This window comes from Trichosurus vulpecula, chromosome 3, assembly GCF_011100635.1.
Source record: "Trichosurus vulpecula isolate mTriVul1 chromosome 3, mTriVul1.pri, whole genome shotgun sequence".
Classification (NCBI taxonomy): domain Eukaryota; kingdom Metazoa; phylum Chordata; class Mammalia; order Diprotodontia; family Phalangeridae; genus Trichosurus; species Trichosurus vulpecula.
Window position 1 is genome coordinate 304,972,466 of NC_050575.1, and position 25,777 is coordinate 304,998,242.

Consider the following 25,777-nt stretch of genomic DNA (forward strand, 5'->3'; position numbering starts at 1 on the left):
AAGTAACACCAATGTTGTATGATGATCCACTGTGAATAACTTAGCTGTTCTCAGCAATACAATGATCTAAGACAACTCTGAAGGAGTTATGATGAAAGGTGCTGTTCATATCCAGAGAAAGAATTGGTGGGAGCCTGGATGTAGATCAAAGATACTTTTTCTTTGCTTTATTTTTCTTGGGGTTGTTTTTGTCTGTGTTTTCTTTCACAGCATGACTTATATGGAAATGTATTTTGTATGACTATACATGTATAACCTATGTCAAATTGAGGGGAGGGGAGGGAGAGAATTTGGAACCCAAAATTTGAAAAAAGAATGTTAAAATTGCTTTACATGTAACTGGAGAAAAGATAAAATATTAAATTACAAAATATAAAATAAAGTCCATCTTCTTAAGAAAAAAGAAAAGGGGGCAGCTTCTTTTTGAAACATCCTAGAATCCTGGACCCAACAGCAGTCATTCAGGTTCCCTCTATCCGGGGCTCATATGTTGTTGTTCAATCATTTAAGCCGTGTCCATCTCTTTGGGCCCCCATTTAGGTTTCCTTGGTAAATATACTGGAGTGGTTTGCCTTTTCCTTCCCCAGGGCATTTTACAGATAAGGAAACTAAAGCAAACAAGTGACTTGTCCAGGGTCACACATCTTGAGGCCAGATTTGCTCATAAAGATAAGTCTTCCTGACTCTAGGCCTGACACTGCGCCACCTAGCTGCCCCTATACTTAAAGGCTCACATATTCCAGGATATTTTCTAGGACCTAGAGATATAAAAGTTATAGGTATTTTTTTCTCTTTGGGGGATGGGGGCTTGTACTGTAGCACTCACCTTGCCCCCACGGCTCCTATTCAGAACCAAAGACACAGAATCACCAAACAGGAAGTTTAAAGCATCAGTGTTTAGCAGAATAGTCAAGAGGACCCGGGTTCAAATCCCACCTCCCCCGGCCACTTACTCTTGAATGACCTTGGGCAAGTCATTTTACCTCCCCATGTCTCAGTTTTCTCAGCTATAAAAATGAGGAGGTTGGACTACGTGGTTTCTAAGATCTTCTCCAGTTCTAAATACTGTGATCCTAAACTTTTTCCCTCCTCAAAGCCTCAATGATTTCGCCACTGATCACGACTGATCAAAGTTTTACGCCTCCCCTTAAGTAATGCTTGTGGAGTTTGAAAAGCTCTCCTAGGAGGTATGTCCTTGCCTTATGCCCTTTTAAATGCCCTAATTCCTTTTAAATGCACCCACAGTGCATGGAGGGGGTGAGGGGTAGTAGGCAGAGGGCCTAGGAAGCTTCTGTTCACTCTGTGGCTGGCCACGAAAGCCACAGTTGTAACCACAAGGGGCACATACCACAGATGGCATTTTTGTCTCCCCTCCCCTGAGCTCATTATCTCTTCCCTCTATCTGTATCTCTCTCAAACACTACCCTGGACCTTCCTGTTCTGACTTTCTACTCAGCTCCAATCATTTACCTCCTTGCTTTCTGCCCACCTATATACCTTGTGGCTGGTCTAGCACTGATAGGAGCTCTCCCTCGAGGCCCCATGTACCCATTTGTTTTTCTGTTTGTCTCTGTTCTGTCTCTCTGTCTGCTTTCTCTCTAACTCAGCTCTCTTTTCCAGACCAGCTGAGACCAAAAACTCGTTTCAGCTTGGAACACAAAAGCTGACATACTCATTACAGAAATGACTAAGTGTCCTGAGCCAAGCCTCAGTCCCAGGGAGTAGGCTAGAGCACTGAGCCCTCTGGGCGAGTTGGAGGGGGTGGTTTGAGGATTTCCAGAGTCCCTTGCCTTAGGCCAGGAGCTGCTCAGTTCCTCCTCAAGGACTCAGAGTTCCTCTTTCTGAGTAGGTGATGAATTCCCCTAGCATAGCTGGTCAGCATAGGTGCTTGCCACAGTGCAGGGCCCCTTAAAGATGCTTCACTCTTTTAAGCTCCTCAGCACCAAAGAGATACTGCTGCTCGGCTCTCTGCCTGCCCACCTCTAACGTCAGTTATGTAGCTATTACGTCTTTTTTCTAACACCTAGAGTGTCTCAACTTGCTCTCCACAGCTGGCTCTACTCCAGAGATTTGTCAAATACCTACAAAAACCCAGTTCCTGGTATGTGGCCAGGCTTCACTTTGAATTTGCTTTTTAAGAGAGTTTTCTTTTTTCCTTCCTTTTTTGATTTCATTTAAAATGTCATTCCTCCTCACATAAACACTAGGTCTTTGGAGAAGCTAGAATCTGGATCAGATTAGCAAGACAAACATTAGGAAAAGGGGCCTTCACCATCACCTCCCCATCAACTTCAGTCCCGACATTCCAAGGTCCAAAGTGGAGCTAAGGCCAGGAGAGAGAATCTCCTAACACAAGCTCAGGCTGAAATTTGCTCAGAGATGGAATGGGACTAAAAGTGAAAAGCTGATCTTAGATCAAAGAACTTGCTGAATTAAACCCAGGTCTGTGCATCTATCCTTCTGTCACCAGCAAAATATCATCATCACATTTGACCATTCAGAGGAAGGAGAACGTCTGCTACCCACCCTTTCTCATTCCCCAAACTCTGCCACTCTCAGAGGACTCAGCACATCAGAGTCATAGAATTTTTGACCAAATTTAGATCTCAAAACCTACTTAGAAGGGCATGAGTTCCCAGAGCTCCAGAATACGTTACCTTGGAGATGTAGGTCAATGGCAAAGATCCAACAGCTCCTGCTCCAATTGCCAGGTTCTGAAAGAGAGTGTTAGGGAGGGTTTAGGGTTGGTTTGTTTGCAGAAGAGGTAGTCGGATGTTTCAGAGAAAATACAAGTCAGAAGTTGTAACTCCCTCCAAACTTTGAACGAGTTACCTAACTGCTGTCCTCTGTCAAACCCCACCCCCATCCCAGTCAATAGTCCTAAATCTAAAAAAAAAAAAAAGGGGGGGAGGGGGAAGTGGGATAGAAAGAGAAGAACGTTTGATTTGAAGTCAGAGAAGCTGTGCTGCTGTATGACTCCAGCTGTGTGACTGTGGACAAGTCACTTCTCTCCCTACTGAGGGACTCAGTGTCCTCTTTAAAATGGAACAGAACTGGAGCCAGTAGAGGCTGAGGTCGAGAATTTCCCCTAATTTGACAACACAGGTGTATTTTAACTTAAACAAATATGAAAATGTGAATAAAATTACTCATTCAACCTACAATGTGGCATAGTGGATAGAAAATATGGCCCTGAAGTCAGAGTATCATCTGACAAATAATGTCTGGGTGACCTTGAGTAAGTCACTTAAATTTTCAGCACATGTGTTATCTCATTTGAGTCTCACAAAAATCCTATCCTCATTTTACAGATGAGGAAATTGAGGTTGAGAGAGGTTAAGGTAAGCTGCCAAGAGCCACACAGTTGTCAAAAGTCTGAGCCAGGATTTGAATTCAAGTCTTTGTGACCCCAGTGTCCAACACTAACCACTAAACCACCTACCTTCCTCTGTAGGTTAGAGGTAAAAGCATTCCTTAAATCCTACTTCATAATTCATAACAAAGTTCCTGTACCCTGATTTGGACTGAGAATGTCCATAGGGTGTGGGCAAATGTGGAAGAAAGTCATTAATACTATTCCAGCACCAAGAATTAAAGTTCATCTGTTGACATCTCAGATGTTATGCAGTAGACTGAAGGGACCTGGGTTGTACTCTCAACTCTTACCATTGCCCAAAAGTAGGCCCTTGATGAAGTCTTTTAACCACTGTGGGCCTTAGTCTTCTTATTTATATAATGAAGAGGGCTGGACGTGAGGACCACTACCATAGCTTTCATATCTAAAGTTCCATAATTCCACGCACCTCTGATATGATACATGCACAGAAGATTTTATTCTACATGAACTGCTAGTGTAACTTCACATGTTCATGTAAGGCAAAATCACCGTATGTCTATAGTTTCCCTTGTAGCTTGATCAGAAGAGACCAAGAAAATCAACTAAGTCTCCAGAGCCCTAAAGACAGGGTGCTGTTTCTTGTTTTGTTTTAGTTTTGCCAGAGGGCAAGGTAACTATAAGCTGGTTACTGAAGTTGTTGATTTAAGATTCTCCCATTAGGGGCAACTTAGATGAAGCAATGAGTCCCAGAGACTGAAAGTAATTTGCCTAATGTCCCACAGGCAATTAGAGGCAGAAAAAGGATTAGGATCCAAATCTCCTGATGACTATATCACACACTCACCAATCCCAGAGGTTTCCATACCTGAGATCATTGCCAACTACTGGCATTTACTCCTTGCTTGGAGTGTTGTAAGGGACTTGTAAGGGGCTACAGAAACATCTGTCTTTATATAATAGTTTTATTCTTGAAAATATATTATGTAATTTAAATATCTATAAATGTAATCCTGGTCTTTTAAAACAAAATTAAACTTCTTCTGTAAAGTGAAAAATTTCCTTGGAGAATTATTTGGGGGTGGGGGTTAGGAGTAGAGAAGAGAAGATTTGGACCCATGGTTTTGCCCATGCAGGGAAATTCCAATTAAGCACCTCACTCCATCATTTCAGATTAACCCCTTTTCTGTAATTTATACCTACTGACTAAGCATCAAAGAAAACCACAACTTTTTCACAAGATCAACTAGAATTCTTAAAAGAAATGAGGCAGGACTTTAAATAACCAATTTTAAAATCATATTATAAGTGAAATGAGAGCTACAGAAGCAAAAATTGGTAAAGAAAAAAACGAGCTATGGAAGAGAAACTTGTAATAAGAGAAATAATAATAATAAGAGGGTGTAATAATAATAATAAAGAAATGTAAATCAAAACAACCCTGAGGTTTCATCTCACACCCTGTAAACTGACAAAAGTGACAAAAGATGGCAATAATCAATGATGGGGATGTTGTGGGAAGAGACACACTCTTGTGCATTGATGGTAGAGCTGTATTATTTCTCTTATTACAGATAAGGAAACCAAGGCAGAAAGAGGTTAAGTGACTTGTCCAGAGTCACACAGTCAAGCAGTATCTGAGGCCAGATTTGAATTCAGGAAGATGAGTCCTCCTGACTCTAGGTCCTATACTCTATCCACTGTGCCACATAGCTGGAAGAAGAAATTGATTTGTTTTATTTGGTCCTTGAGAGTAAAACTAGGAGCAATGGGTGGTAGTGGCTGAGAGTCCTTTTCAGTTCAACATAAATTTAAAATTTCCTACCAATTAGAACTGCTTTTAAAAAATGAAATAAGAAAAAATGTTCCAAATCATTAATAACAACAGAAATACAAATTAAAACAACTCAAGGGTTTCACTCCCATCAGTTTGGTCAAAAATAACAAAAGAAAGGAGGGGCAGTGGAAGGTCAAACATGTAAATGCTAGGTCGGTAGAGCCATGATCTGACCCAGCCACTCTAAAAAAAAAAGTGTAAATATTCTTTGATCCAGTAAGACAACTTCTGAGGGGACCAGGAAAGTTCTCCTGTGGAAGGTGGCACTTCATAAACCACAAATTGTTCAGCCATTCCCCAACTGATGAACACTCACTTTGTCCTCAGTCATTTGCTACCAGAAAAGGACGACTATAATTATTTTGGTGCATTTGTCTTTGATCTTTTTTGGAGTATATTTTCACGATGTCTGCCCAACAGTAGATGGACAACTGTACAGCACAGCAGTTGTTTCTTACTTGAGAAGTGTGATGGGGGACAAAATACCTACATTTGCCCAAATTGCCTGTCTTAGGGATCATTCCATCATGCCCTGACAGTGCTAGCAGATTTCTCAATTAGCCAATGATGATGGATCGATGCTACCTCCCTCCTTAGATTCCCCTTTCATACACAAAATATATTCTGATTGCCAAGTTTCAAACTGTAAGTGTGTGGGGACAGGGGGGAGGGACAGTGGCTGAGTCAGTCTGATGACATTTCATTTATTAAGTGCTTACCATGTGCCAGGCACCATGCTTAATTCAATACAAATATGAGCAGCAACAAAGATAGACAGTTCCTTCTCTACAAGAGCTAACATTCTAATGGGGGGAGACAAGGCATAAAAGGGAATTGAAGACAGTAGTCAGGTGAAGAAATAATCCAGAAAGTGATGGGCTGAGCAGGGTTTGAAGTAAGTATGGTGCTTCCTCAAAGGAAGGTTCCAGGAAGGAACTCACCAAATCAGAGTGTTGAGTAAGAAGAAGGTAGGCCCACCTATCCTGCCCATGAAATACCTCTCCTATTTCTCCAGGGAAGCTTTTATATTCCTCCAGGGCAGTCTTTATACCCCTGCAGCCAACTAGCCTGACCAACCAAAAATCTCCTAGGCCAGAAGATCAGAAAACCTTAGCAATAGGTCATTTCATTTGGGCTTAGCTCTGACTAGGGACACAACCAAGAATTTAAAGACATCCAAAGGTTTACTTTTTCACCACTTTATACTGCTATCCATTCTCTGGTATAGGGGACCACTAAACAAGGGGAAAACTAGAGCACTAGGCACTCTATTTATACAATGCCATGGCTGGAGGGGCTCTTGGGGAATTATCCGGTCCAACTGCCACATTTACATGGAAGGGAACAGAAGACCAAAGAAGGGAAGTCACACAGCAAGTCAGTGGCAGAGCCAGGAATAGAACTCTCAAATCTTAATTCAGGGCTCTGTCAATTCCAAGGACACATCCAATCCAGCAACTGTGGGAGAAGTCCTTGAAAAACTGAGAGATGACTGTTACTATTTATACTGCAATACTTCTAGGATCCAAAATTTCACTGGTACAGGTATTCCTTCCCCAGAGGCCAATCACAAGCCCTCTGTACCTTGCCAGCTTGGTTCTCTGTGAGTTACTATGGCAGAAATAATTCATTATCTGGTGGCCACCTGTAACACCTCTGGTGATGAGCTTCTTTGCTGTTTGTTAAGCTGACCTTAGGCAACAGACACACAGTCCTTCCCTGGATACTCAAGTTTTTTCCATCTTGGTAGGCCTGCCAAAGCCTGAACGGTACTGGCAGAGCCTCCATAAACTCAAGATCATCTCTACCCTAGGACGGACTTTGCTGAAGGCTGCAATCAAAACAATAAACATAATGTGAAAATATACGTGCAACTCTAGCAGGAGGATCAACACAGTTATTCCAGGAAAGTAACGCAAACAGCTGCCCATACAGAGCTCCAAATATGAAAGAAAAAAAAAACATGGCAGGAATCAGTAGGGGTGCTTCTTTCTGTTTCTTTTGTATCCCAAACAGTGTCTAAGTATCAGTCAGTCAATAACCATTTACTAATTACCTATTATGCGCCAGGCACCGTGCTAAGCCCTGGGGATACAAAGAAAGGCAAAAGAGAGTCCCTGTCCTCAAGGAGCTCACATCTAACGGAGGACACCACATGAAAACAACTGTGCACAAACAAAATCTACACAGGATAAATTGGAGATAGTCATTAGAGGGAAGGCATTGGCATTAAGGGGATCAGAAAAGACTGTAGAATTTTAGCTGGGACTTGAAGGAAGCTGGGGAAGCCAGGAGGTGGAGATGAATATGGAGCGTTTCAGAGAATACACACAGTCTCAGAACTATAAATCTTTGATGAATAACTGATAATAGGATGAGGAGAGAGAAAGACCCAGACACACACAGAAGCCTGATAGCTGAAGTAGAAGCCTCTTGGGCTTTCCTTCATGAGTTCCAAACCACATGCCAAAATGCAGATAAGCAGAAGACAACAATTAGCCAGATGGGGAAGGGGTGATGAGACAATTGAGAGCACAATGTCCTCTGCCCCACATTCCCAAACCTTCCCACTCAGGGCTCCCAGAGTTAAGCTACAGGGCCAGCATAGTGGTCATAGACCTAAAAGGGACTTTGGAGGTTATCTAGACAAGTGTCTCATTTTATAGATGATGAAACTGCATCCCAGAGAGTTTAAGTGAGAGGAGGCAAAACTAAAGCTTGGTTGTATTTGAAGAAATTCCCCAGTACTTTCAATGATCTAAATTGCCCTATGTTGCAAAATCCGTTTTTTTTATTTCAGTATTCTGGTGATATTACATGGTTAAAATCCATAGAACAACATGATCTCAAATTAAAAACAACCACAAAAGTTCCAAGTGACAAAGAATGACGGCAAGATGAACAATGAGTTATAGCATATGTCTAATGATGACTTGTGAATGAGAAGGGGGTATAAAGAGATGTGGAGGCAGCTAAGTGGCACAGTGGAATGAGTACTGGGCTTGGAATCAGGAAGACTCATCTTCATGAGTTCAAATCTTCCCTCAGATACTTACTAGCTGTGTGTCCCTGGGCAAGTAACTTAACCCTCTTTGCCTCAGTTTCCTCATCTGTAAAATGAGCTGGAGAAGGAAATGGCAAACTACTCCAGTATCTTTGCAAAGAAAACTCCAAATGGGGTCACAAAGAGTCAGACATGACTGAAATGACTGAACAACAAAAACAAAAATAAAGAGATATATGATTATCAAAGATATGTATGATTGCAAAAGGAGGCCAAGCTGAGAATGATGAGAGATAGTAGACAGATTACAATAGTATTCCTCTGAGATACTGAAAGAACAAAAAGGAGACTTCTTTCACATTGAGTAGATCCTCCATGGAATATTTTTGGAAAAGCCTGTATGAGAACCAAATAGTAGAAGATGGTAGAGTTAAGAAATCAGAAAAAAAGGGTTTTTTTACAGAACCAATAAAGTGTCACAAATCCTTAAATAGGTTTGTAACAAGGATAATAGTAAGTAAATAGCCTACTTTCAGAAAGTAACCTATCATCAAAATCTACTATGCAATGTATCATTTGTTTTAATCACCTAATACCTGCACTGTTTGAATTTTTTTTTGCTAATCTGTCATTCCCACTACCCTTCAAAATTGAGCAAATTTAAAAAGAGAAAAGAATAACAAAATAAAACTCCCCAACACATAGTTGTCTGTAACCAGCAAAAATAAATTCTTACATTAACCATGTCCAGAAATATATGTCCCTTTCTGCATTTTAAGATCATCCTCTTTCATTCTTGCACCATTAATCTAGATGGGTCTGACCCTTATTTCCCAGCATTTTGAGCAAAAAAAAAAGATAGCAGTTTGTAATCATTCTGTCACATCCTTCTAAATAATGACTAACCCAAAGTCCAATAATTTGTCTGCAGAATATCTTGAATATAAGCAAAGTACAATTACATACACTCAAAAGTTTCATATTACTGCATGCTTTTAATTCAAATGGAAGTGAAATTGTTGAAATTAATGTTATGGATTAGGAGAAAATAGGAGTTCTTAACTAATGGTCTGTTAAATTAAAAAAAATATTTTGATAACTATATTTCAATATGATTAGTTTTCTTTGTAATCCTATATGTTTTATTTTATATACTTAAAAACATCATTCTGAGAAGTGGTCCATAGGTTTCACAAGACTGCCAATGTGATACATAACACAAAAAAGAAAAGGAACTCGGCTAGAAAATGATATAGACGTAACTGCTGGGAAATTTGTTCAAATACAAAATCCCCTCCAGATTAAAAAATTCAGGATTTACCATTTTTAGTATTTATTGCACCCTTGAGGAAGGAGTTGGAAAAAAAATCACTGATAAAATGAAATGCCAAATCCAGATACAGCCCCAACCCTACCATTGGGACACGTTCTTCTCACTGAAAACGAAACTGTCTCCAACTAAGGAGGATAGTATAGAGAGATTAGTGCCTCAATGAAGTTCTCTCCCCCAATTATATCAGAAAAAGAGAAAGAAAAAACTCATCAAGAAAGTGTGAGCTATGATGACAAAAGCAGGCCACAGTATAAAATAATTTTTGTTAGAAATAATATTCAAGGATATCTCTATTCATGGGAAACTCTAGGACAGAGTGGCTGTGCTACTGGAATAATTTCCATTGTACTTTAAAGAGTTAAGAGGACTTTCTTTTTCTTAGCCTGGTGTAGTGAAAAAACACTGGACTTAGAATCAAAAGACCGGGTTCAAGTTCTGGCTGTATGTCTTACTACCAGTGTGATCTTGATAAAGTCACTTAACCTTATTAATCCTCATTTTCCTCATCTGTAAAATAAGAGATGATATATTTGCACTATCTACCACACAAAGATGTTGTGAGGATTAAATGAAATAATGGCTATAAAGTTGCTTGGTTATCAAAAAGTGTCACCATTATTTTTATTTACATATTATCTGGTCATCTTCATGTTATCATTGTAAGAAATATTAGAAGACAAGCCTTATAACTAATTAGATCCAAATTTCAGGTTATCTAACATGTAGAAATAATGCTCTAGTTCTGCATTATCAATTGCCCATTACACATTTCAAACTGGATGTCCCCTAGGCATTTCAAACATAACATACCTAAAACAGAACTCATTATCTTTTCCCAAAAACTCACTCCCCCCCTTCAAATTCCTTTATAACTGTCAGGGTACCACTTCCTTAGGTTAGACCTAGGCAAATCTTACAGTGACTCTTTCAAATGTAGGCAAAACAATAAACAAAAAAGAAATTAAGGACGTGAATCAAATTTTAGAAAAGTCATTTATAATAGCTGCTTGGTAATTACTGAATAGGAAATATGTGTGTGTGTGTGTGTGTGTGTGTGTGTTATTGTTGTTGTTGTTACTGTTGTCTTTACAAAAAGAGAGCATGTGCTAGAAAAAAAACTGAAAAAACCCACCTCATAAACTAATGCAGAAAAGTAGAAATATTAAACATCTTTAACCTCAACATAATCAGAAAAAGGCCTTTGAATAAAAGATTCAAAGTTAAATGGACATTGTACAATGACCAGTTTTAATAGACTTAGCTCTTCTCAGCAATACAATGATCTAAGACAATTCCAAAAGATTGCTGATGGAAAATGCTATCCACATCCAGAGAAAGAACTTAATGCAGATCAAAGCATACCATTTTCTCTTTTTTTTCCTTTCTCGTGGTTTTTGCATTTTGCTCTGATTCTTCTTTCACAATATGACTAATGTGGAAATATGTGTAATATGATTGTACATTTATAGCCTATATCAGATTGCTTGTTGTCTTTGGGGAGCGGGGAGAGGAGGGAGAAAAAAATTTGGAACTTAAAATCTTATAAAAGTGAATGTTGAAAACTATCTTTACATGTAATTGGAAAAAGTAAAACATTATTAAGTGGAGGAAAAAAGTTAGATGTGAGACTAAATAATTTAATCCTAAAGAATTGGTAGGTCAAGGAACAATAAAAAAGTAACAGAGAATGTCATTAAAGGAAGTAATGGCAATGAGACAATATACCAAAACTTTGGGGATGTAGCCAAACCAGTTGTTAGGGGAAAGTTTGTATCTGTAATACTTTCATCAGTAAAAGAGAGAAATAACCAATCATTGAATTGGGCATGCAACTAAAAAAGTTTAAACGATTCCAAACCCTAGCCAAAGAACAAAAATAGAAATCCTAAAAATCAAAGAAGAGATAAAATTGAAACCAAAAGAACCTATTGAATTGATAAATAAAACTTGGAGCTGGTTTTTAAAAACTTAATAAAAATAAACTAGTATTTAATCTGATTTTTTAAAATCAGGAGGAGGAAAACCAAATTATCAACGTCAAAAAGGAAAAAGAAGAATTCACAACATTTTGAAGAAATAAAGGAAATTGTTAGAAACTATTTTGTGCAGTTATATTCTAACAAAACTGACAACCTAAATACAATGGATGAATACTTACAGAAAGATAAAATATCCATATTAGCAGAGCAAAAAAATGGACATATGAAACAGTCCCATAAAAAAAAATAAGCCATAAAAGAACTCTGAAAGGAAAAAAAAATCAGTGCCAAATGAGTTTATAAGTAAATTCTATTTAAAGTACATTTAAAGTTCAATTAATTTCAATTCAATTCAATTTAATTTAAAGTACAATTAATTTCAATATTGTATATACATAATGGTTGGGAGGAAAGGACAGAATTATGGCCAAACCTTTACATTAATAAACTGTTCTTTAATATGATAAACAATATGCATCTAAAACAAAGAACTGTCATCATCTACGATGGAGAATGAATGAATGAAGCATTTATTTTGTGTGAAACACTGTGCTAAGCACTGGAAAAACAAAGTGAAAAGCAAGACTGAAATACTAGAGGGTCTTCTAATAAGATCAGGAGTAAAGCAAAGATAGCTTTTTTCACCAACATTATTTTATATAGTTCTAGAAATGCTAGCTGTAATAATAAGAAAATTATATTGACAAAATGAATAGGTAAAGCAAAAACAAAATTATTACCTTTGGTGGATGACAGTGATTGACTTAGAGAATTATAGAGATTAATTAAAAAGTTAATAGAAACTGCACTAATTAGGTAATAGGATATAAAAATAAAGCCACAAAAATCAATAGCATTTGTATACATCATCAACAAATTCCAAAAGGAAGAAATAGAAAAAGAATTTTCACACAAAATGACTACAGAATGTATAAAATACATGGGAATCCAGCTGCCCAAGACACACACAGAAACTATATAAATACAATTACAATGCACTCTTTATAGAAATAAGGAAAGACCTAAATTATTGGAGATATGCTAATTATTCTTTATTGGGCTGTAACAACATAATAAAAATGATAATGGTACCTAAACTGATTTATTGATTCAGTGCTATAACAAAGGACCAAAAAGCTCCTTTCTAAAACAAACAAAAGTAACATAATTTATCTAAAGGACAAAAAAGGTGAAGAATCTCAAAGAAAATAATTAATGATATAATGGGCAATTTCAATTACATAAAATTAAAAATTTTGCACAAACAAAATAATACAGTTAGAATTATAAGTGATACAGTAAACTCGGTAAAAAGTCTTTGCAGCTAATTTCTCTGAAAAAGGCCTATCAAAAGAAAAATTGGGAACTGATACAAATATTTGTATGTGTTTCACTTACATGTATATATGCACATATATATGGATAATGAATAAGAGCCCTTACCCAACAAATGAATGGTCTAAAGATAGAGAGTTCCCAAAAGAAGGCAAGCTATCCAGACCACATGAAAAAATGCTCTAAAAATCAATAATGACAACAGAAATGAACATTTAAAACAACTCTGAAATTCCATGCCATACCCACTGGATTGACAAAGATGACAAAGCAGGAAAATGACAATTGTAAGAGGGACTAGGAGGACAAGCGTACTCATGCACTGATGGTTCAATTTGTCCACCTGTTCTTGAAATCGTTTCCAGTACCCAAAAAAAGTCACTTAATAGTACACGCCACTACTAGGTACATACCCCACAGAAATCAAAGATAGACGGGAAGAGTCAATATGTACAAAAGTATTTAGAGAAGTGCTTCTTGTTGTAGCAAAAAACCTGAAAACTAAGGGGGATGATTGAACAAATTATGGCATATGAAAGTAATGGCATGTTATGGCATAGTGGGGTCATGTAATCAATAAGATAGAGGAACAGATATTTTTTCTGATTCCCCACAATCTCTCAAATCTCTCCAAAACAAAATTATATTCCAAAGATAAAGCAGCTTCTCCTGTCTCTATGGTATGGGACATCCAGAATCCAAAAGAAGATTTAAAAAAAACCCATGAATTCACCTTGAACCCACTCATCACCCCTCCTCCACTACATAAGATACCAGAAGTGAGGCTACACTCCAGACCCCAAGGACCTGACACAGGCTTACACAAACCCCTCCCCATGCACACTCTTTCCAGCACCATGGAGACCCCACTCCAGGAGTTTGCCTAGACCATGGACAGACAGTCACTGTGGATGCAGCCCTTCAAGAGCAAAAGCTCACTGAGAGCCCCATCTCTATAGCACCAGAACTGCAAAGCTTTGAACTGCTGGTATCCGGCCAGAGAACTAAGGAAAAGAAGGAAGAGGGAGAGGGCACCAGGGGTGGCTGTGCAGTACTCCACTAAACCTGAGAAAAAGAGCATAGAATTCATCTGGGGCCAATTCTGACCATCCAAAGTCACTTTGGACAGAGACCTATGCTACTGAACCACAGATTGCCCAGTGTGAGAGGAGGCTAAGACACATTGAGATCTACGTCCCAAGGAAACCACCAACAGAAGGGACAGAGACCTATGCTACTGAACCACAGATTGCCCAGTATGAGAGGAGGCTGAGACACATTGAGATCTACGTCCTAAGGAAACCACCAACAGAGGGGACAGAGTCAGAAGGTGAATAGGGGGGACCTAGAAGGGAAAAAGATTGAAAGTATCAAAGATTTCAGGAAAGAGAAACTCAAAGACCTTGGACATTAGCAGATAAATCAACAGGGAAAATATTAACAACAGAAGGAAATGTGGCCTCCAGATCTAGTAAACAAGTTCAGGAATCTATGAATAAATACCACAAAACAAAGGAAAACAATCTAACGTTGGAGACAGAGGACCTCATGAAATTTGAGAACACAAAACTACAACAAACTGTTCCTGAGTGGTTTAAAAGAGAAATGAGAATTATGAGAAAATTTATGGTCTGCCCAGCAAAAATGAAAGACAAAAGGGAAAAACCGGAATCTGCGATGTCAAATCTTACCAAATAAAAAAAGAGAGAACAATAGATTAGGAATGCAAATATACAGAAGTGAAGGACAATCTAGTAGAAGAGAAGCAAAAACCAACGACATTAAAAGAAAATATGCTTCCTATGCAAGAAAAACATACTAATGTCAAAGAAAAGATACATAGAGGCAACCTAAAGATCACATTATAAGAACATCACAAGATAAAAACCTTAATACCATAATGTAGGGAATAGTAGAAGAGAACTGCCCATAACTTCTAAACAGAGAAAATGAAATTTCAATTGAAAGAATTCATAGATCACCTTCAGGAAAAAACAAAAAAACCCAAGACTGCAAACTCCAAGAGATATAATTGTTTATTTTAACAATTCAATCCAAAAACAAGTTCTGCAGGCAATCAGAAGACATTTAAATACAAAGTAAACAAAATTTGAATAACTCAAGACAAGTCTGTATCCACCAGAAAATGTAGGAAGGAATTGAAGAATGTGTTCTGAACAGCAAAGGAGCTTAGGATGCAGCCCAGGGTGACAACCCTGAAAATCTTAGTTTAACCAAAAATGAAAAAAGGTGGACATTCAACAATAAAGAGGCATTTGAAACATTTTTATGAAAACCAGAACAGAAGAAATTATTTGCTTCTTAAATACTCAGATGACAAAAATGAAGGAGTAAAGAAATGCAGCAGCCAAGGATGGCAACAGCAACTGAGTAACAACAGAGAGACCAGTAAGAATCTTCTTTCTAAATGTACACAACAAAATAGGAATGAAGGCAAAATCAGATGGTGCTAATGGTGAAGAGGCAGATAGGAGGCATTACAGACAGAACCTAGCAACATCCTGCCTACAGGAGAACCAATGTTGTTTTGTGAGACTACATTACAACATGGGTGGGTACATGAAAGGGGAGAGAGCAGCAAAGAGATTGAGAAGAATGGATGATGGTCTGGGATCAAATCAAGGGCCAGCAATGAGAGGAAGGTGATCCTTGAGAAGAGCCTACATGAGGAGTGAGAGAGGAGGAAAGGAGAAGGCTTGAAAAGGGGAAAAAAGGAAGAAAGCAGCGGTGGGAGGGTGTTCCTTCAATAAATTCCACTGTTCTGCTGATAAATGCTTCTATAGGTAATAAGAAGTGATCTGTGAAAGGAGAATGGGATCTTGCACTGGATGTGAGCTAGGGGATTTGTTATTTGAAAAGTCCACTTATCTTACCTTGGGGGAAGGAGACTGGTACTCCTAGGAGCAACTGACCCCTGGGGAATTGGGGGAGCATGGACTCAGAAAAATCTTGAGGCAAATGGGGAAAAAAGGTAACCAGGGAAGGAAATAAATCAACAGTGGTCTTCATAAACAGGGACATGGCAGGGGAGTGGCCCTAAAATGGAGCAGTGTCCTCTCATACATCTACAATAATTAGCATTATTCTGGAAGTAAGGCACAATAGATGAGGGGAATCAGAAAAAACTCTATGAGGCAGTAGCAGAAACTGTCTAAAGGGGAAAGCCTAGAATGGATTCTTTGGTAGTTTTGATATTATGGTGAACACAGAGAAAAGAGAAAGACCAGATAATTATTAGTATCATGAATCAGAGAATGAGGGTCTAGAGCAGATAGAGAGGATAAATAATGAAGAGAGTAAGAGAAATCCATTTTGGAAAGAGTAATAAAAATGAAAATTTTAAAACTAATGAACAGAATTAGCTGTAGGTAAGTTAAAGAAGAAGGAGGAATCTACTTATCTAACCGAGAGGGGAAAAACAGGGTGGGGGAAGAATTATATAACCAGATGAAGTTAGGAGAGAAAATGAAAAAGGATAACAAACATGAATAGGGGATCAAGAGTAAGGCAAAGAGAGCCAGGGGGAAGAGGGACACGTTAAAGAAAAGATTAAGGTAAAGTAACTGAAGGAGCATAGTACTGTGTAGTATAAGAGGGGAGAAAATCATAACTTGAAAAAAATCCAACATTAGAGATAGATGGAGGAAAATATAAACCTAAATCTCATAACTTTAAGTGTAAATGGATTAAACAATCCCATAAAATGAAAAGGTGACAGATCAGATAATAAGACAAAATCCTACAATCTGTTTTTTACAACAAGCACATTTAAAAAACAAAGAGTTTGAAAATAAAACTTCTAGGATGGGAAAAAAATTGACTATTCATAAAATGACTCCAAAAAACAGGAGTTGTAAATCATGCTATCTGACAAAGCAAAAACAAATATCCAAAAATTAAAAAGAGATAAGGAAACTATATTATGCTGAAAGGAAACAGAAAGCAAACCAATATTAGTAATAAAGTTATATATTCCAAATGCTTTACCACCCCAATTCATAAAGGGAATGGAAAAAATACACATTTCTCAGCGCCACATGAAACTTAAAAAAAAACTGAGCATGTACAGAGATATTGTCAATATAAAAAGGCAGAAATAGTTAATACATCCTTTACAGACCATAAAACAATAAAAAATAATAACTGGTTCAGGGACTATAAACAAAAGACAGATTCAAATGAAGACAACAATAAAATCATAAATAATGAGTGGATCAAAGAATAAATCAGAAAAACAATTAATAACTACGTAAAAATTATAATAATGAAACAACATACTAAAATTTCTGGGATGCAGCTAAAGTAGTCCTCAGGGGAAAATTTATATCTTTACAAACATACATTAACCAGATAGTAAAAAAAAAAATTAATGAACTGAATATGTATTTAAAAAAATTAGAAAGCCAACAAATAAAACTAAAAGCACAAGAGAAGATAAAAATTAAAGGGGGAATAAACTGGAAACAAAACTAAAGAAATGATAAATAAAACTAAAAGTTAGTTCAAAAGACTAATTAAACTAATAAATCCTTCAGTAGTCTGATTAAAAAGAAAAGATCCAAAAAACATAATCAATAAAAACACAAATTAATGGAATAAAACTACAATCACAAAAAAAAACAAAGTAAAACCAGAAGAATTAAAAAAAATTATCAAACATATGCTGCTAACAAAATTGAGAACACAAAAAAAAAATACTTTCAAAAATATAAAATATCCAAACTGTTATAAGACACGATAGAGATCTTTAAAAACCCAGTCTCAGAAAAGGAAATAGATCTAATTGTAAAGGAACTACCAAAGGGGGAAAAAAGTCCTGGTCCTGATAAATTCATAGGAGAATTCTATCAAACTTTTAAAGAATAGTTAGTACCCATACTTCACAAATTATTCACAAAAATCGAGAAGAGAAGCATCCTGACAGAAATCCTTTTATGAGACAAACACAGGTCTAAGACCTAACCCAGTGAAAGAGAAAACACAGAAATAAAACCGTAAGACAATATTATTAATGAACATTGACTCAAATATTTTAAACAAAATTCTATCAAATAGATTGCAGTGATTTATCCAGGAAATCATTCATCATGACCAAGTGGGAGTTATGCCAGAGAATGTGAAAATGGCTCTACATTAGGAAAAACAATCACCATAATAAATCATATGAAAAAACAAAACACCCACAACTACTAGAATCTTTTCTAATAAATACAGGAGTGAGGCAAAGATGCTCATTCTTCAGACTATAATTTGATATAGTTTGTGGAAATGCTAGTAACAGAAATAAGACAAGAGAAAAATTAAAGGCCTAAAGATAAGATTACTTGGAAAATTCTAGGGGAAGGGATCAGAAAAGAAACTAATTCAGACAATAGATTTAGCAAAGTTGCAGGCTTCAAAATAAATACTCAAAAATTACCAGTATTTCTATATAATAATAATAAAATACAAGAAGCAATAGTAGGAAGGGAAATCACATTCAACCTAACTACAAAATGCATAAAATATCTGGGGATCAACCTCTCAAAGCACACAAAAAACTTGTATAGATTCAATTACAAAGTGTTCCTTTAAAAAATAAAGAACAATTTAAATAGTTGGAGGAATATTCAGTGCTCATGGCTAAGCTATGCTAATATAATTAAAATTACAAAACTACTTAAGTAGTTTATACTTTTAATGTTATACCAATCAAATTACCAAAGAGATACTTCATAGACCTTGATCAAATTATAACAAAATTCATTTGGAAGAACAAAAGATCTAAAATATAGAGAGAAATGATGACAAGAAGTAAGGAAGAAGGGAAATTAAAACTTCCAGACACCAAAGCATATTATAAAGCAGTATCAATCAAAACGATCTAGTACTGGTTAAAAAATAGATTTAGATCAATGGAATAGAACAGACAAGGGAGAATCTGAAACAATAGAATGAAATTACCCAGTGTTTGATAAAGTGGAAAATATGAACTACATAAGAAAAAACTCCTTATTTGATAAAAACTGCTGGGAAAACTAAAAAATAATATCACAGAAGTCAGCCTTGGACAAACACCTTACACTGCATTTCACAATACATTCTAAAAGGATACATGATCTTAGTATTTAAAAAAATTAGAAGAGAAACAGATTATATACCTCTTATAGTTATGGGTAGAAAACGTATTTTTAATCAAACAAGAGATAAAGGCAATCAAAAAAAATAAAAACAGATAACATTGATTACATGAGACTGAAAAGCTTCTGCACAGACAAAATTAATACACCTAAGATAGAAAGGGAAGAGGTCAAATGGGAAAAAGTCTTTCAATCGAATTTCTCTGATAAAGACTTGGTATTACATACATGCATCCATACATGTATCATATATGTGTGTGTATGTAAATAGTCGTATTATATGTAATAGTCATTCCCCAATAGATAAGTAGGTAAATATGAACATACAGTTCTCAAAAGAATTGCAAAGTATTTATAACCACATGAAAGAATGCGCCAAATCACTAATAAGAGAAATATAAATCAAAACAAACCTGAGATTCTGCCTCAAACCCAGCAGATTAGCAAAAATGATAAAAAATGGGCAATAGTTAATGTTGGAGATGTTGTAGAATGATAGGTCCACTAATACATTGTTAGTAAAGCTGTGAAATGGCAAATAATTTTGGAAAGTAATTTGGGATTATGCAAATTAAGTTATTAAAATGTCCATACCCTTTGCACCAGAGACTCCATTACTGGATTTATGTCCCAAAGAGGCCATCAATAAGTAGAAAATCTCTATATACTTTAAAATATTTAAAGCAGCACTTTTTATGACTGCTAAGAATTGGAAACAAAACAGATACCCATCAATTGGGAAATGGCAAAATAAACTGTGGTATATACATGGAATGGACTAATACCATACTATAAGAAATGATGTGTGTGAGGAATACAGAGAAGCATGGAAAGATTTATATGAACTGATGCAGAGTAAAGTGAGCAGTGCCAAGAAAACTATACATCGTAACAACAATAACGGAAAGGGAAAGAACAATAACATACTAAAAAAAAAATCAAAAGTAGACATCACAAAATTATAAAGATTAAATAGGACGCAAATGAAGAGATTTGAGGTTTTCAAACAAGGTTTTCTGACAATGTTTTATTTCCATTCCACTGTAGCTGACTCTGGGACAACTAGATGGTACTGGATTGGGAACCAGAAAGACTCATCTTCCTGAGTTCAAATCCAGCCTCAGATACTTCCTAGCTGTGTGACCCTGAGCAAGTCATTTAACCCTGTTTGCCTCAGTTTCTCATCTGTAAAATGAGCTGGAGAAGGAAATGGCCAACCACTCCAGTATCTCTGCCAAGAAAATCTCAAATGGGGTCACAAAGAGTCAGACATTACTGAAAAACAACATAAATAACTGTCTCTGCTTGAAGTTATTCTAGAAGGGGACATAAAACATGTAGAAGGATAAGTATGATTTAAAAAAAAAAACCCAGAATATAGTATGTGCTTAGGAAATAAGAGAGTGTTCTAATATCACATAAGGAAGAAAGCAATTGCAGATTGGAAGAAAGGAGCACGGAGGTGAGGGTAAATTAGTGAAAGCTTCACGGAAGAAGTAATATTCGGCTGGGATTTGAAGGATAAGCAGTACGTCAAAGGTGAATGGCATTCAACATATAAGGAATGGGGAAATGAAACTAGCCAAACAAAGCAGTTTTTATTTGATCCTAAAAGGCAATAGGGAGCCATTGGTGTTTATTATGTAAGGGGATGAAATAATTCCCTGAACTTCAGGGAAATCTCTTTTAGCAGCTGTATGGAGGAGAGGTAGGAGAGACTTAAAGCAAGGAGATTAATTAGGAGACTACAGTGAATGTGAGCAGCTGTGTAACCTTAGGGAAAGGAAATACCCTTTCTACTGTTAGACTCACAACAGAGATACTTAACCATTTTTTTATGTCATAGACCCCTTTGGCAATCTCGTGAGGATTATGGACACCTCAGAATGATGTTTTTCAATGCATACAATTAAAAATACATAGCACTAAGAAGGAAGTCAATCATCTTGAAATTGAGCTATCAAAATTTTTTAAAAAGTTTAAAGACTTCAAGCTGAGAACCCCTGCACTAGCCCAAGTAAAGGGATTAGGCAGATTTTTAGTAAAGACACTACCAAAAGTACAAGTTTATAATAGGAACAGGGTGCAGGCCTTCTTTTCAGTTATCTTGCAATTGCCTGTGGTCCACACGCAAAAGGGACAGCACAAACAAATGAAATCCACAGGGGTTTCATCAACCTAATTTAACCAGTTTGAATCCCCCTCCTAGAAGACTATTTTTTAATCCCAGCTAGCCCAAAGTATCAGAAGTGACAGGGCATACCAGACTCCCTTGCTCCTCCTGCACCCTAACTAGCTCACCTCCTCCACTTTTCTCAGATACAACAACTCCTTTTCATTCAGGCAGATCTCCTAAGGTCTACAGGAGATGGGAACAGAACAAACAAATGAAATCCACGGGGGTGAAATCTACCTCTCCATCTGAATCTTCTCCGAAGTTGACAAAAAAATCTGATTAAAACTCAGTCTCTTCTCAAAAGTCCTTAATGCCTCCTCACTGACTGATGAATAAAGTCTGAACTCCTTAGAACTTTCAAATATTGGTGCTTCCCTACTTTTCTAACTTTGCCTAAGATACTCCCCCTACTCTATATCCTATATGTTTCAGCCAAATTAGACTACTTTTCAACTCCCAGTACAAATTCTGTGATATCCAGCCGTCATGTCTTTGGTCAAATTGTTTTGTCATACATATTTCTTACATGTCTGCCTCACTACTATCATAGTCTAAGGTTAAACTTATTCCTCTAGTGTTTGCTGTATTTGTGGGAAGGGGTGAACCAGGTTCTTAGGAAAAGGATTTGAGAGTAGTAGGTGAGATGCGTGGTAAGTCTCTTCCTCCTCTGTTTTTTTTTTCAAAAATCTAGGACAATTTACTTTTTATCCTGCAGAGTTTTCAATTTTGATTTCTTGAAGTATAGCTCTGAAAAAACAGGCTTTTAAAAAGCCCATTGTGTTTCAAATGGAACTACTTTACCATGCCTTTAAATCTAAATCATTCCGGCTTTCATTGATCAACCAAAAATAGGCCCAGCCCAAGCCTCTGAGACTCAAGTTTAGGTTTTGATGGCTTAGAATGAGTGTAAATAGCAATTGTTTTCTGTTGTGGCCAGAAACTTTGAGTGGACACTCATCTTCCCCACCAAGATTGATATCTTTGTGATGGTAAATTGGGCCCAATATTGACTAGAGGACAGCTCTTCTGCCCATACTTTAAATCCCAGTTCAAATTCTTCTTTCTTATGATGTTAACGTTTCTCAACTTCCAAGGTAAGCGCAGTCAAAAGAATTGAGAAAAACTCAGATGTTATCACTGATGTCATGACACAGACTCAGTCACCATTATCAAGCCCTTAGATATTCCCTGTGCGTAACATCTTGAAGAGGGAGCACATCAAGTAGCACTAAATTTTCCTAAGGATGCACATAACACAAGGGAGTCTAGCCCCTAGATAGCACCTGGCAGACTACGCATCCCCAGCCATACAGCCTCATCTGAGGGTGTCTTTTTCTCTAGAAGTTGCCTGAACTTGTGTCTTCTCAACTCTTCAATCATTTATGACTCACTTCCAATTCCATCACTTAACTAAAACTGCCCTCTTCAAAGTTACCAGTGACTTTTTAATTGCCAAATCTGATGGCCTTTTCTCAGTCCTCATCCTTCTCAATCTTTCTACAGCATTTGACAATACTGACGCCTCTGTCTCTCTCTCTCTCTGTCTGTCTCCTTCTCTCTCTCTCTCTCTCTCTCTCTCTCTCTCTCAAAACTCCACCCCTCCTCTGGTTTTTCTGATAATTGGTTCTCCTACCTGTCTGACCATTCCTTCTCAAACTCCATTGCTGGTTTATCACCCATTTAACAAAGAACCCCTAAATGCAGGGGTGCCCAAAGTCTCCATCCAGGACACTTTTCTGTCTATACTCTTTCACTTGGTGATCTTATCAGCTCCCACAGGTCTAATTTCCGACTTTGTGAAGATAATAATAAAAATAATAGTTAACATATAGCACTTTAAGGTTTGCAAAGTGCTTTATATATATGTTATCTCGCTGGATAGAACAACCCTATGAGTTAGGTACTATTATTACCCCCATTTTACAGATGAGGAAACTGAAACTCATGAGATCTGCCCCGGATCACATAGCTAATAAATGAGGCAGGATTTGAGCTCATCTTCCCTAGTCCAAGTCTTGTGCTCTATCCACTGGGGTACCATATGATTTTCTCATCAATATAGCCAACCCCTGTCTTCCCTGAGCCCCAGATCCACATCACCAGCTACATATTTGACATTTCAAACTGAACGCATCATAGACATTTCAAATTCAACATGGGCAAAAAAGAATTCATTATATTTCCCCACAAAAAACCCTTCCCTCTCCCAAACTTCCCTATTTCTGCTGAAGATACCACCATCAACCGTTTTAAGCTGAGCCATGAACAAACATTGGGAAGTGCTTGTGTTGTTCTGCAGGGAACCTTGGACTTGGACTTGTGTTATAAATAAAATATTTAAATAAAAACTGTGCTCCTCTATATAGTATACTACTATTTAACAATACAAAGCTATGTAACAATAAAAAAATTTGTTTCCTTCAAAAAAAAAAAGATACTGTCACTCTTCCAGTCTCCCAGGTTCATAACCTCAGTCATCCTCAACTCCCCACCAATCAGTTGCCAAATTTTGTTTTTTCTCCTTCTACAACCTCTTTCACATCCACTCCTTTCTCTCCATTCACACTACCAACATTATAGTTCAAACTCATCAATGCTCTCTTAGACTATTTCAATAACCTCCATTACTCAATTAACTGCTATGATTCCTTATTCCTTTTATGATTAAAAAGAAAATGTCTGTTTGACCTTGAAGGTCCTTCACAACCTGGCCCCAGTATACCTTTCCAATCTTCTTATAATACATTACTCTTTTTCCTACATTTACATCATCCAGCCTTCTAGCCCATTCTTCACAAATCATTTGGCAATAGATGGGATAAGAGACTGCAATGCAAAGGTGATCCTAGTGGAGGATAGTGAAAATTATTGGAAAACATGGCTCAGGTGTAAGAAATAAGTTGGGCCAAAGGTTTATATAAATTAAGGAGAAGTCTCATGCCATATGAAGTCTCATATGATGGATGCTTTGTTCAACAAGACAGTCAGGAGTACTAGACTTGCCAAGTACATCACACACAATCATGATCACAAAAAAAAAGAACTACATTTACCAGAGAGAAAATGATTGGTCCCCAACGTGGGAGTTATTTCCAAATCCACTATCTATATACAATCAGAATACTGACTTATTTATATAAACATCAACAAGAAATTAGAAGAATAAAAATCAGAAGACAGGGTCTATAACTGAGATAGTCTCCCTCTGCCCTATTTAAACAAACTAGTGATGCTGAAAAATGGAAAAGATAACAGTATATACATTAGCACAATAACTAGCACATAGTAGGCACTTATAAATGTTTATGGATTGACTGAGACTGACACAGACTACTACCCTTTCCTAAGGACATTTAATTATTAATCATTCCTCACAATGAGAAGCAGATGTAATGAGAACCATAATTCGAAAGGGGGTTCACAGTTTTGTCCAAGGGCACCAAATTTAAAGGCAGGAAAATTTAGAGGGAGCTGACAGCATCTGAAGTCCTTCAACAGAAAAAGAAATATATTTTAGTTCTTAGCTAACAAAAATGTTTAATTAAATTAAAAGCTACCTGATAGTAGCAGCTGAGTGAGCTCTCCCACTTGAGTGACCATCTCCCCTGGAGAGGACATACATGATTTTCCTGGGGTCTAGATAGGTCCTAACTACATCAGCTGAGGGTATGCTTTGTGCCACTTTCCACAGGCACGATTTGTGATGTTTGCCCTGGGCATAAAAATTCCTAGCTACGATTCTGATAAGATGACCAAAATAGCCCAGAAACCACTGAGCCAGCAAATACTTGATATCCTTGCCAGTTGAAAAGATATGACAGCCAAGGGCAAATCCAGTTTAGAATTTAAATTTGTTTGTAAAATCTTGTCCGGGATGATGGGAGAAGATCATGAGCAATATCTATCACCATAAAAGGGATGAGCAGTGGAAAATAAAAGAAATTTAAAAGATGTTTAGCAAAAGACCCAATTAAGTAAAACCAATCTTTAAAAAGGACATTTAAAGACGAAATATATAAAAAGAGACAATGAATGAATGAAAAATGGAAAAGATCTGTAAAGACTGCTATATTAAAAACTCTACTTTCTATCAGTGACAATGGAGCCCCCACATTTGTCTTCTAACATGGTGCCTGCCATGCTTCACAAAGAAATTGAAATGGCACTAAATAAAATGAAGACAAGCCAAAGAACCAGACCATAGAGTGTTTTATCCTAGAGATACAATTGTAAAGCTATTTTAGGATTTATTCTTAAGGCTTATTAAAGAAGGCAGGATACTAAACTTTTAGGAAAAAAAAAATCTTGGGCCTTATTATCACCCCACCGCAAGAAAGGCAACTGAGAAATTTTAATAATGATCAGCCCATATGCCTACTTTCCCATACCTATAAAACTTTTATGAGAATAAGTATACACAAGTATGAATGAGAAGGGGAACAGGCAGGTTTTTGCAAATGATGTTCTACAGACCAACACATCTTTACAGACATACAATTGACTGAAAGATTATGTGTATGTGTGTGTATATATATATATATATGTATATATGTATGTATATATTACATATATATAATATATATTACATATATATAATACATATATATATATATATATAAAACACAATAAAAACTAGTCA

The 25,777-nt window shown here is 36.9% G+C and overlaps 1 protein-coding gene across 3 annotated transcripts in view; it reads right to left on the reverse strand.

Annotated features, from left to right (window-relative positions):
* The window catches only part of PLEKHA2 (pleckstrin homology domain containing A2), a 117,285-nt gene that overhangs the window by 38,797 nt on the left and 52,711 nt on the right, over window positions 1–25,777 (reverse strand). For all 3 annotated transcript variants that reach the window (XM_036750825.1, XM_036750826.1, XM_036750827.1), the window contains one exon: window positions 2,658–2,714. In XM_036750825.1, the coding sequence (XP_036606720.1) occupies window positions 2,658–2,714 (57 nt within the window). The remainder of the gene's footprint in view (window positions 1–2,657; window positions 2,715–25,777) is intronic.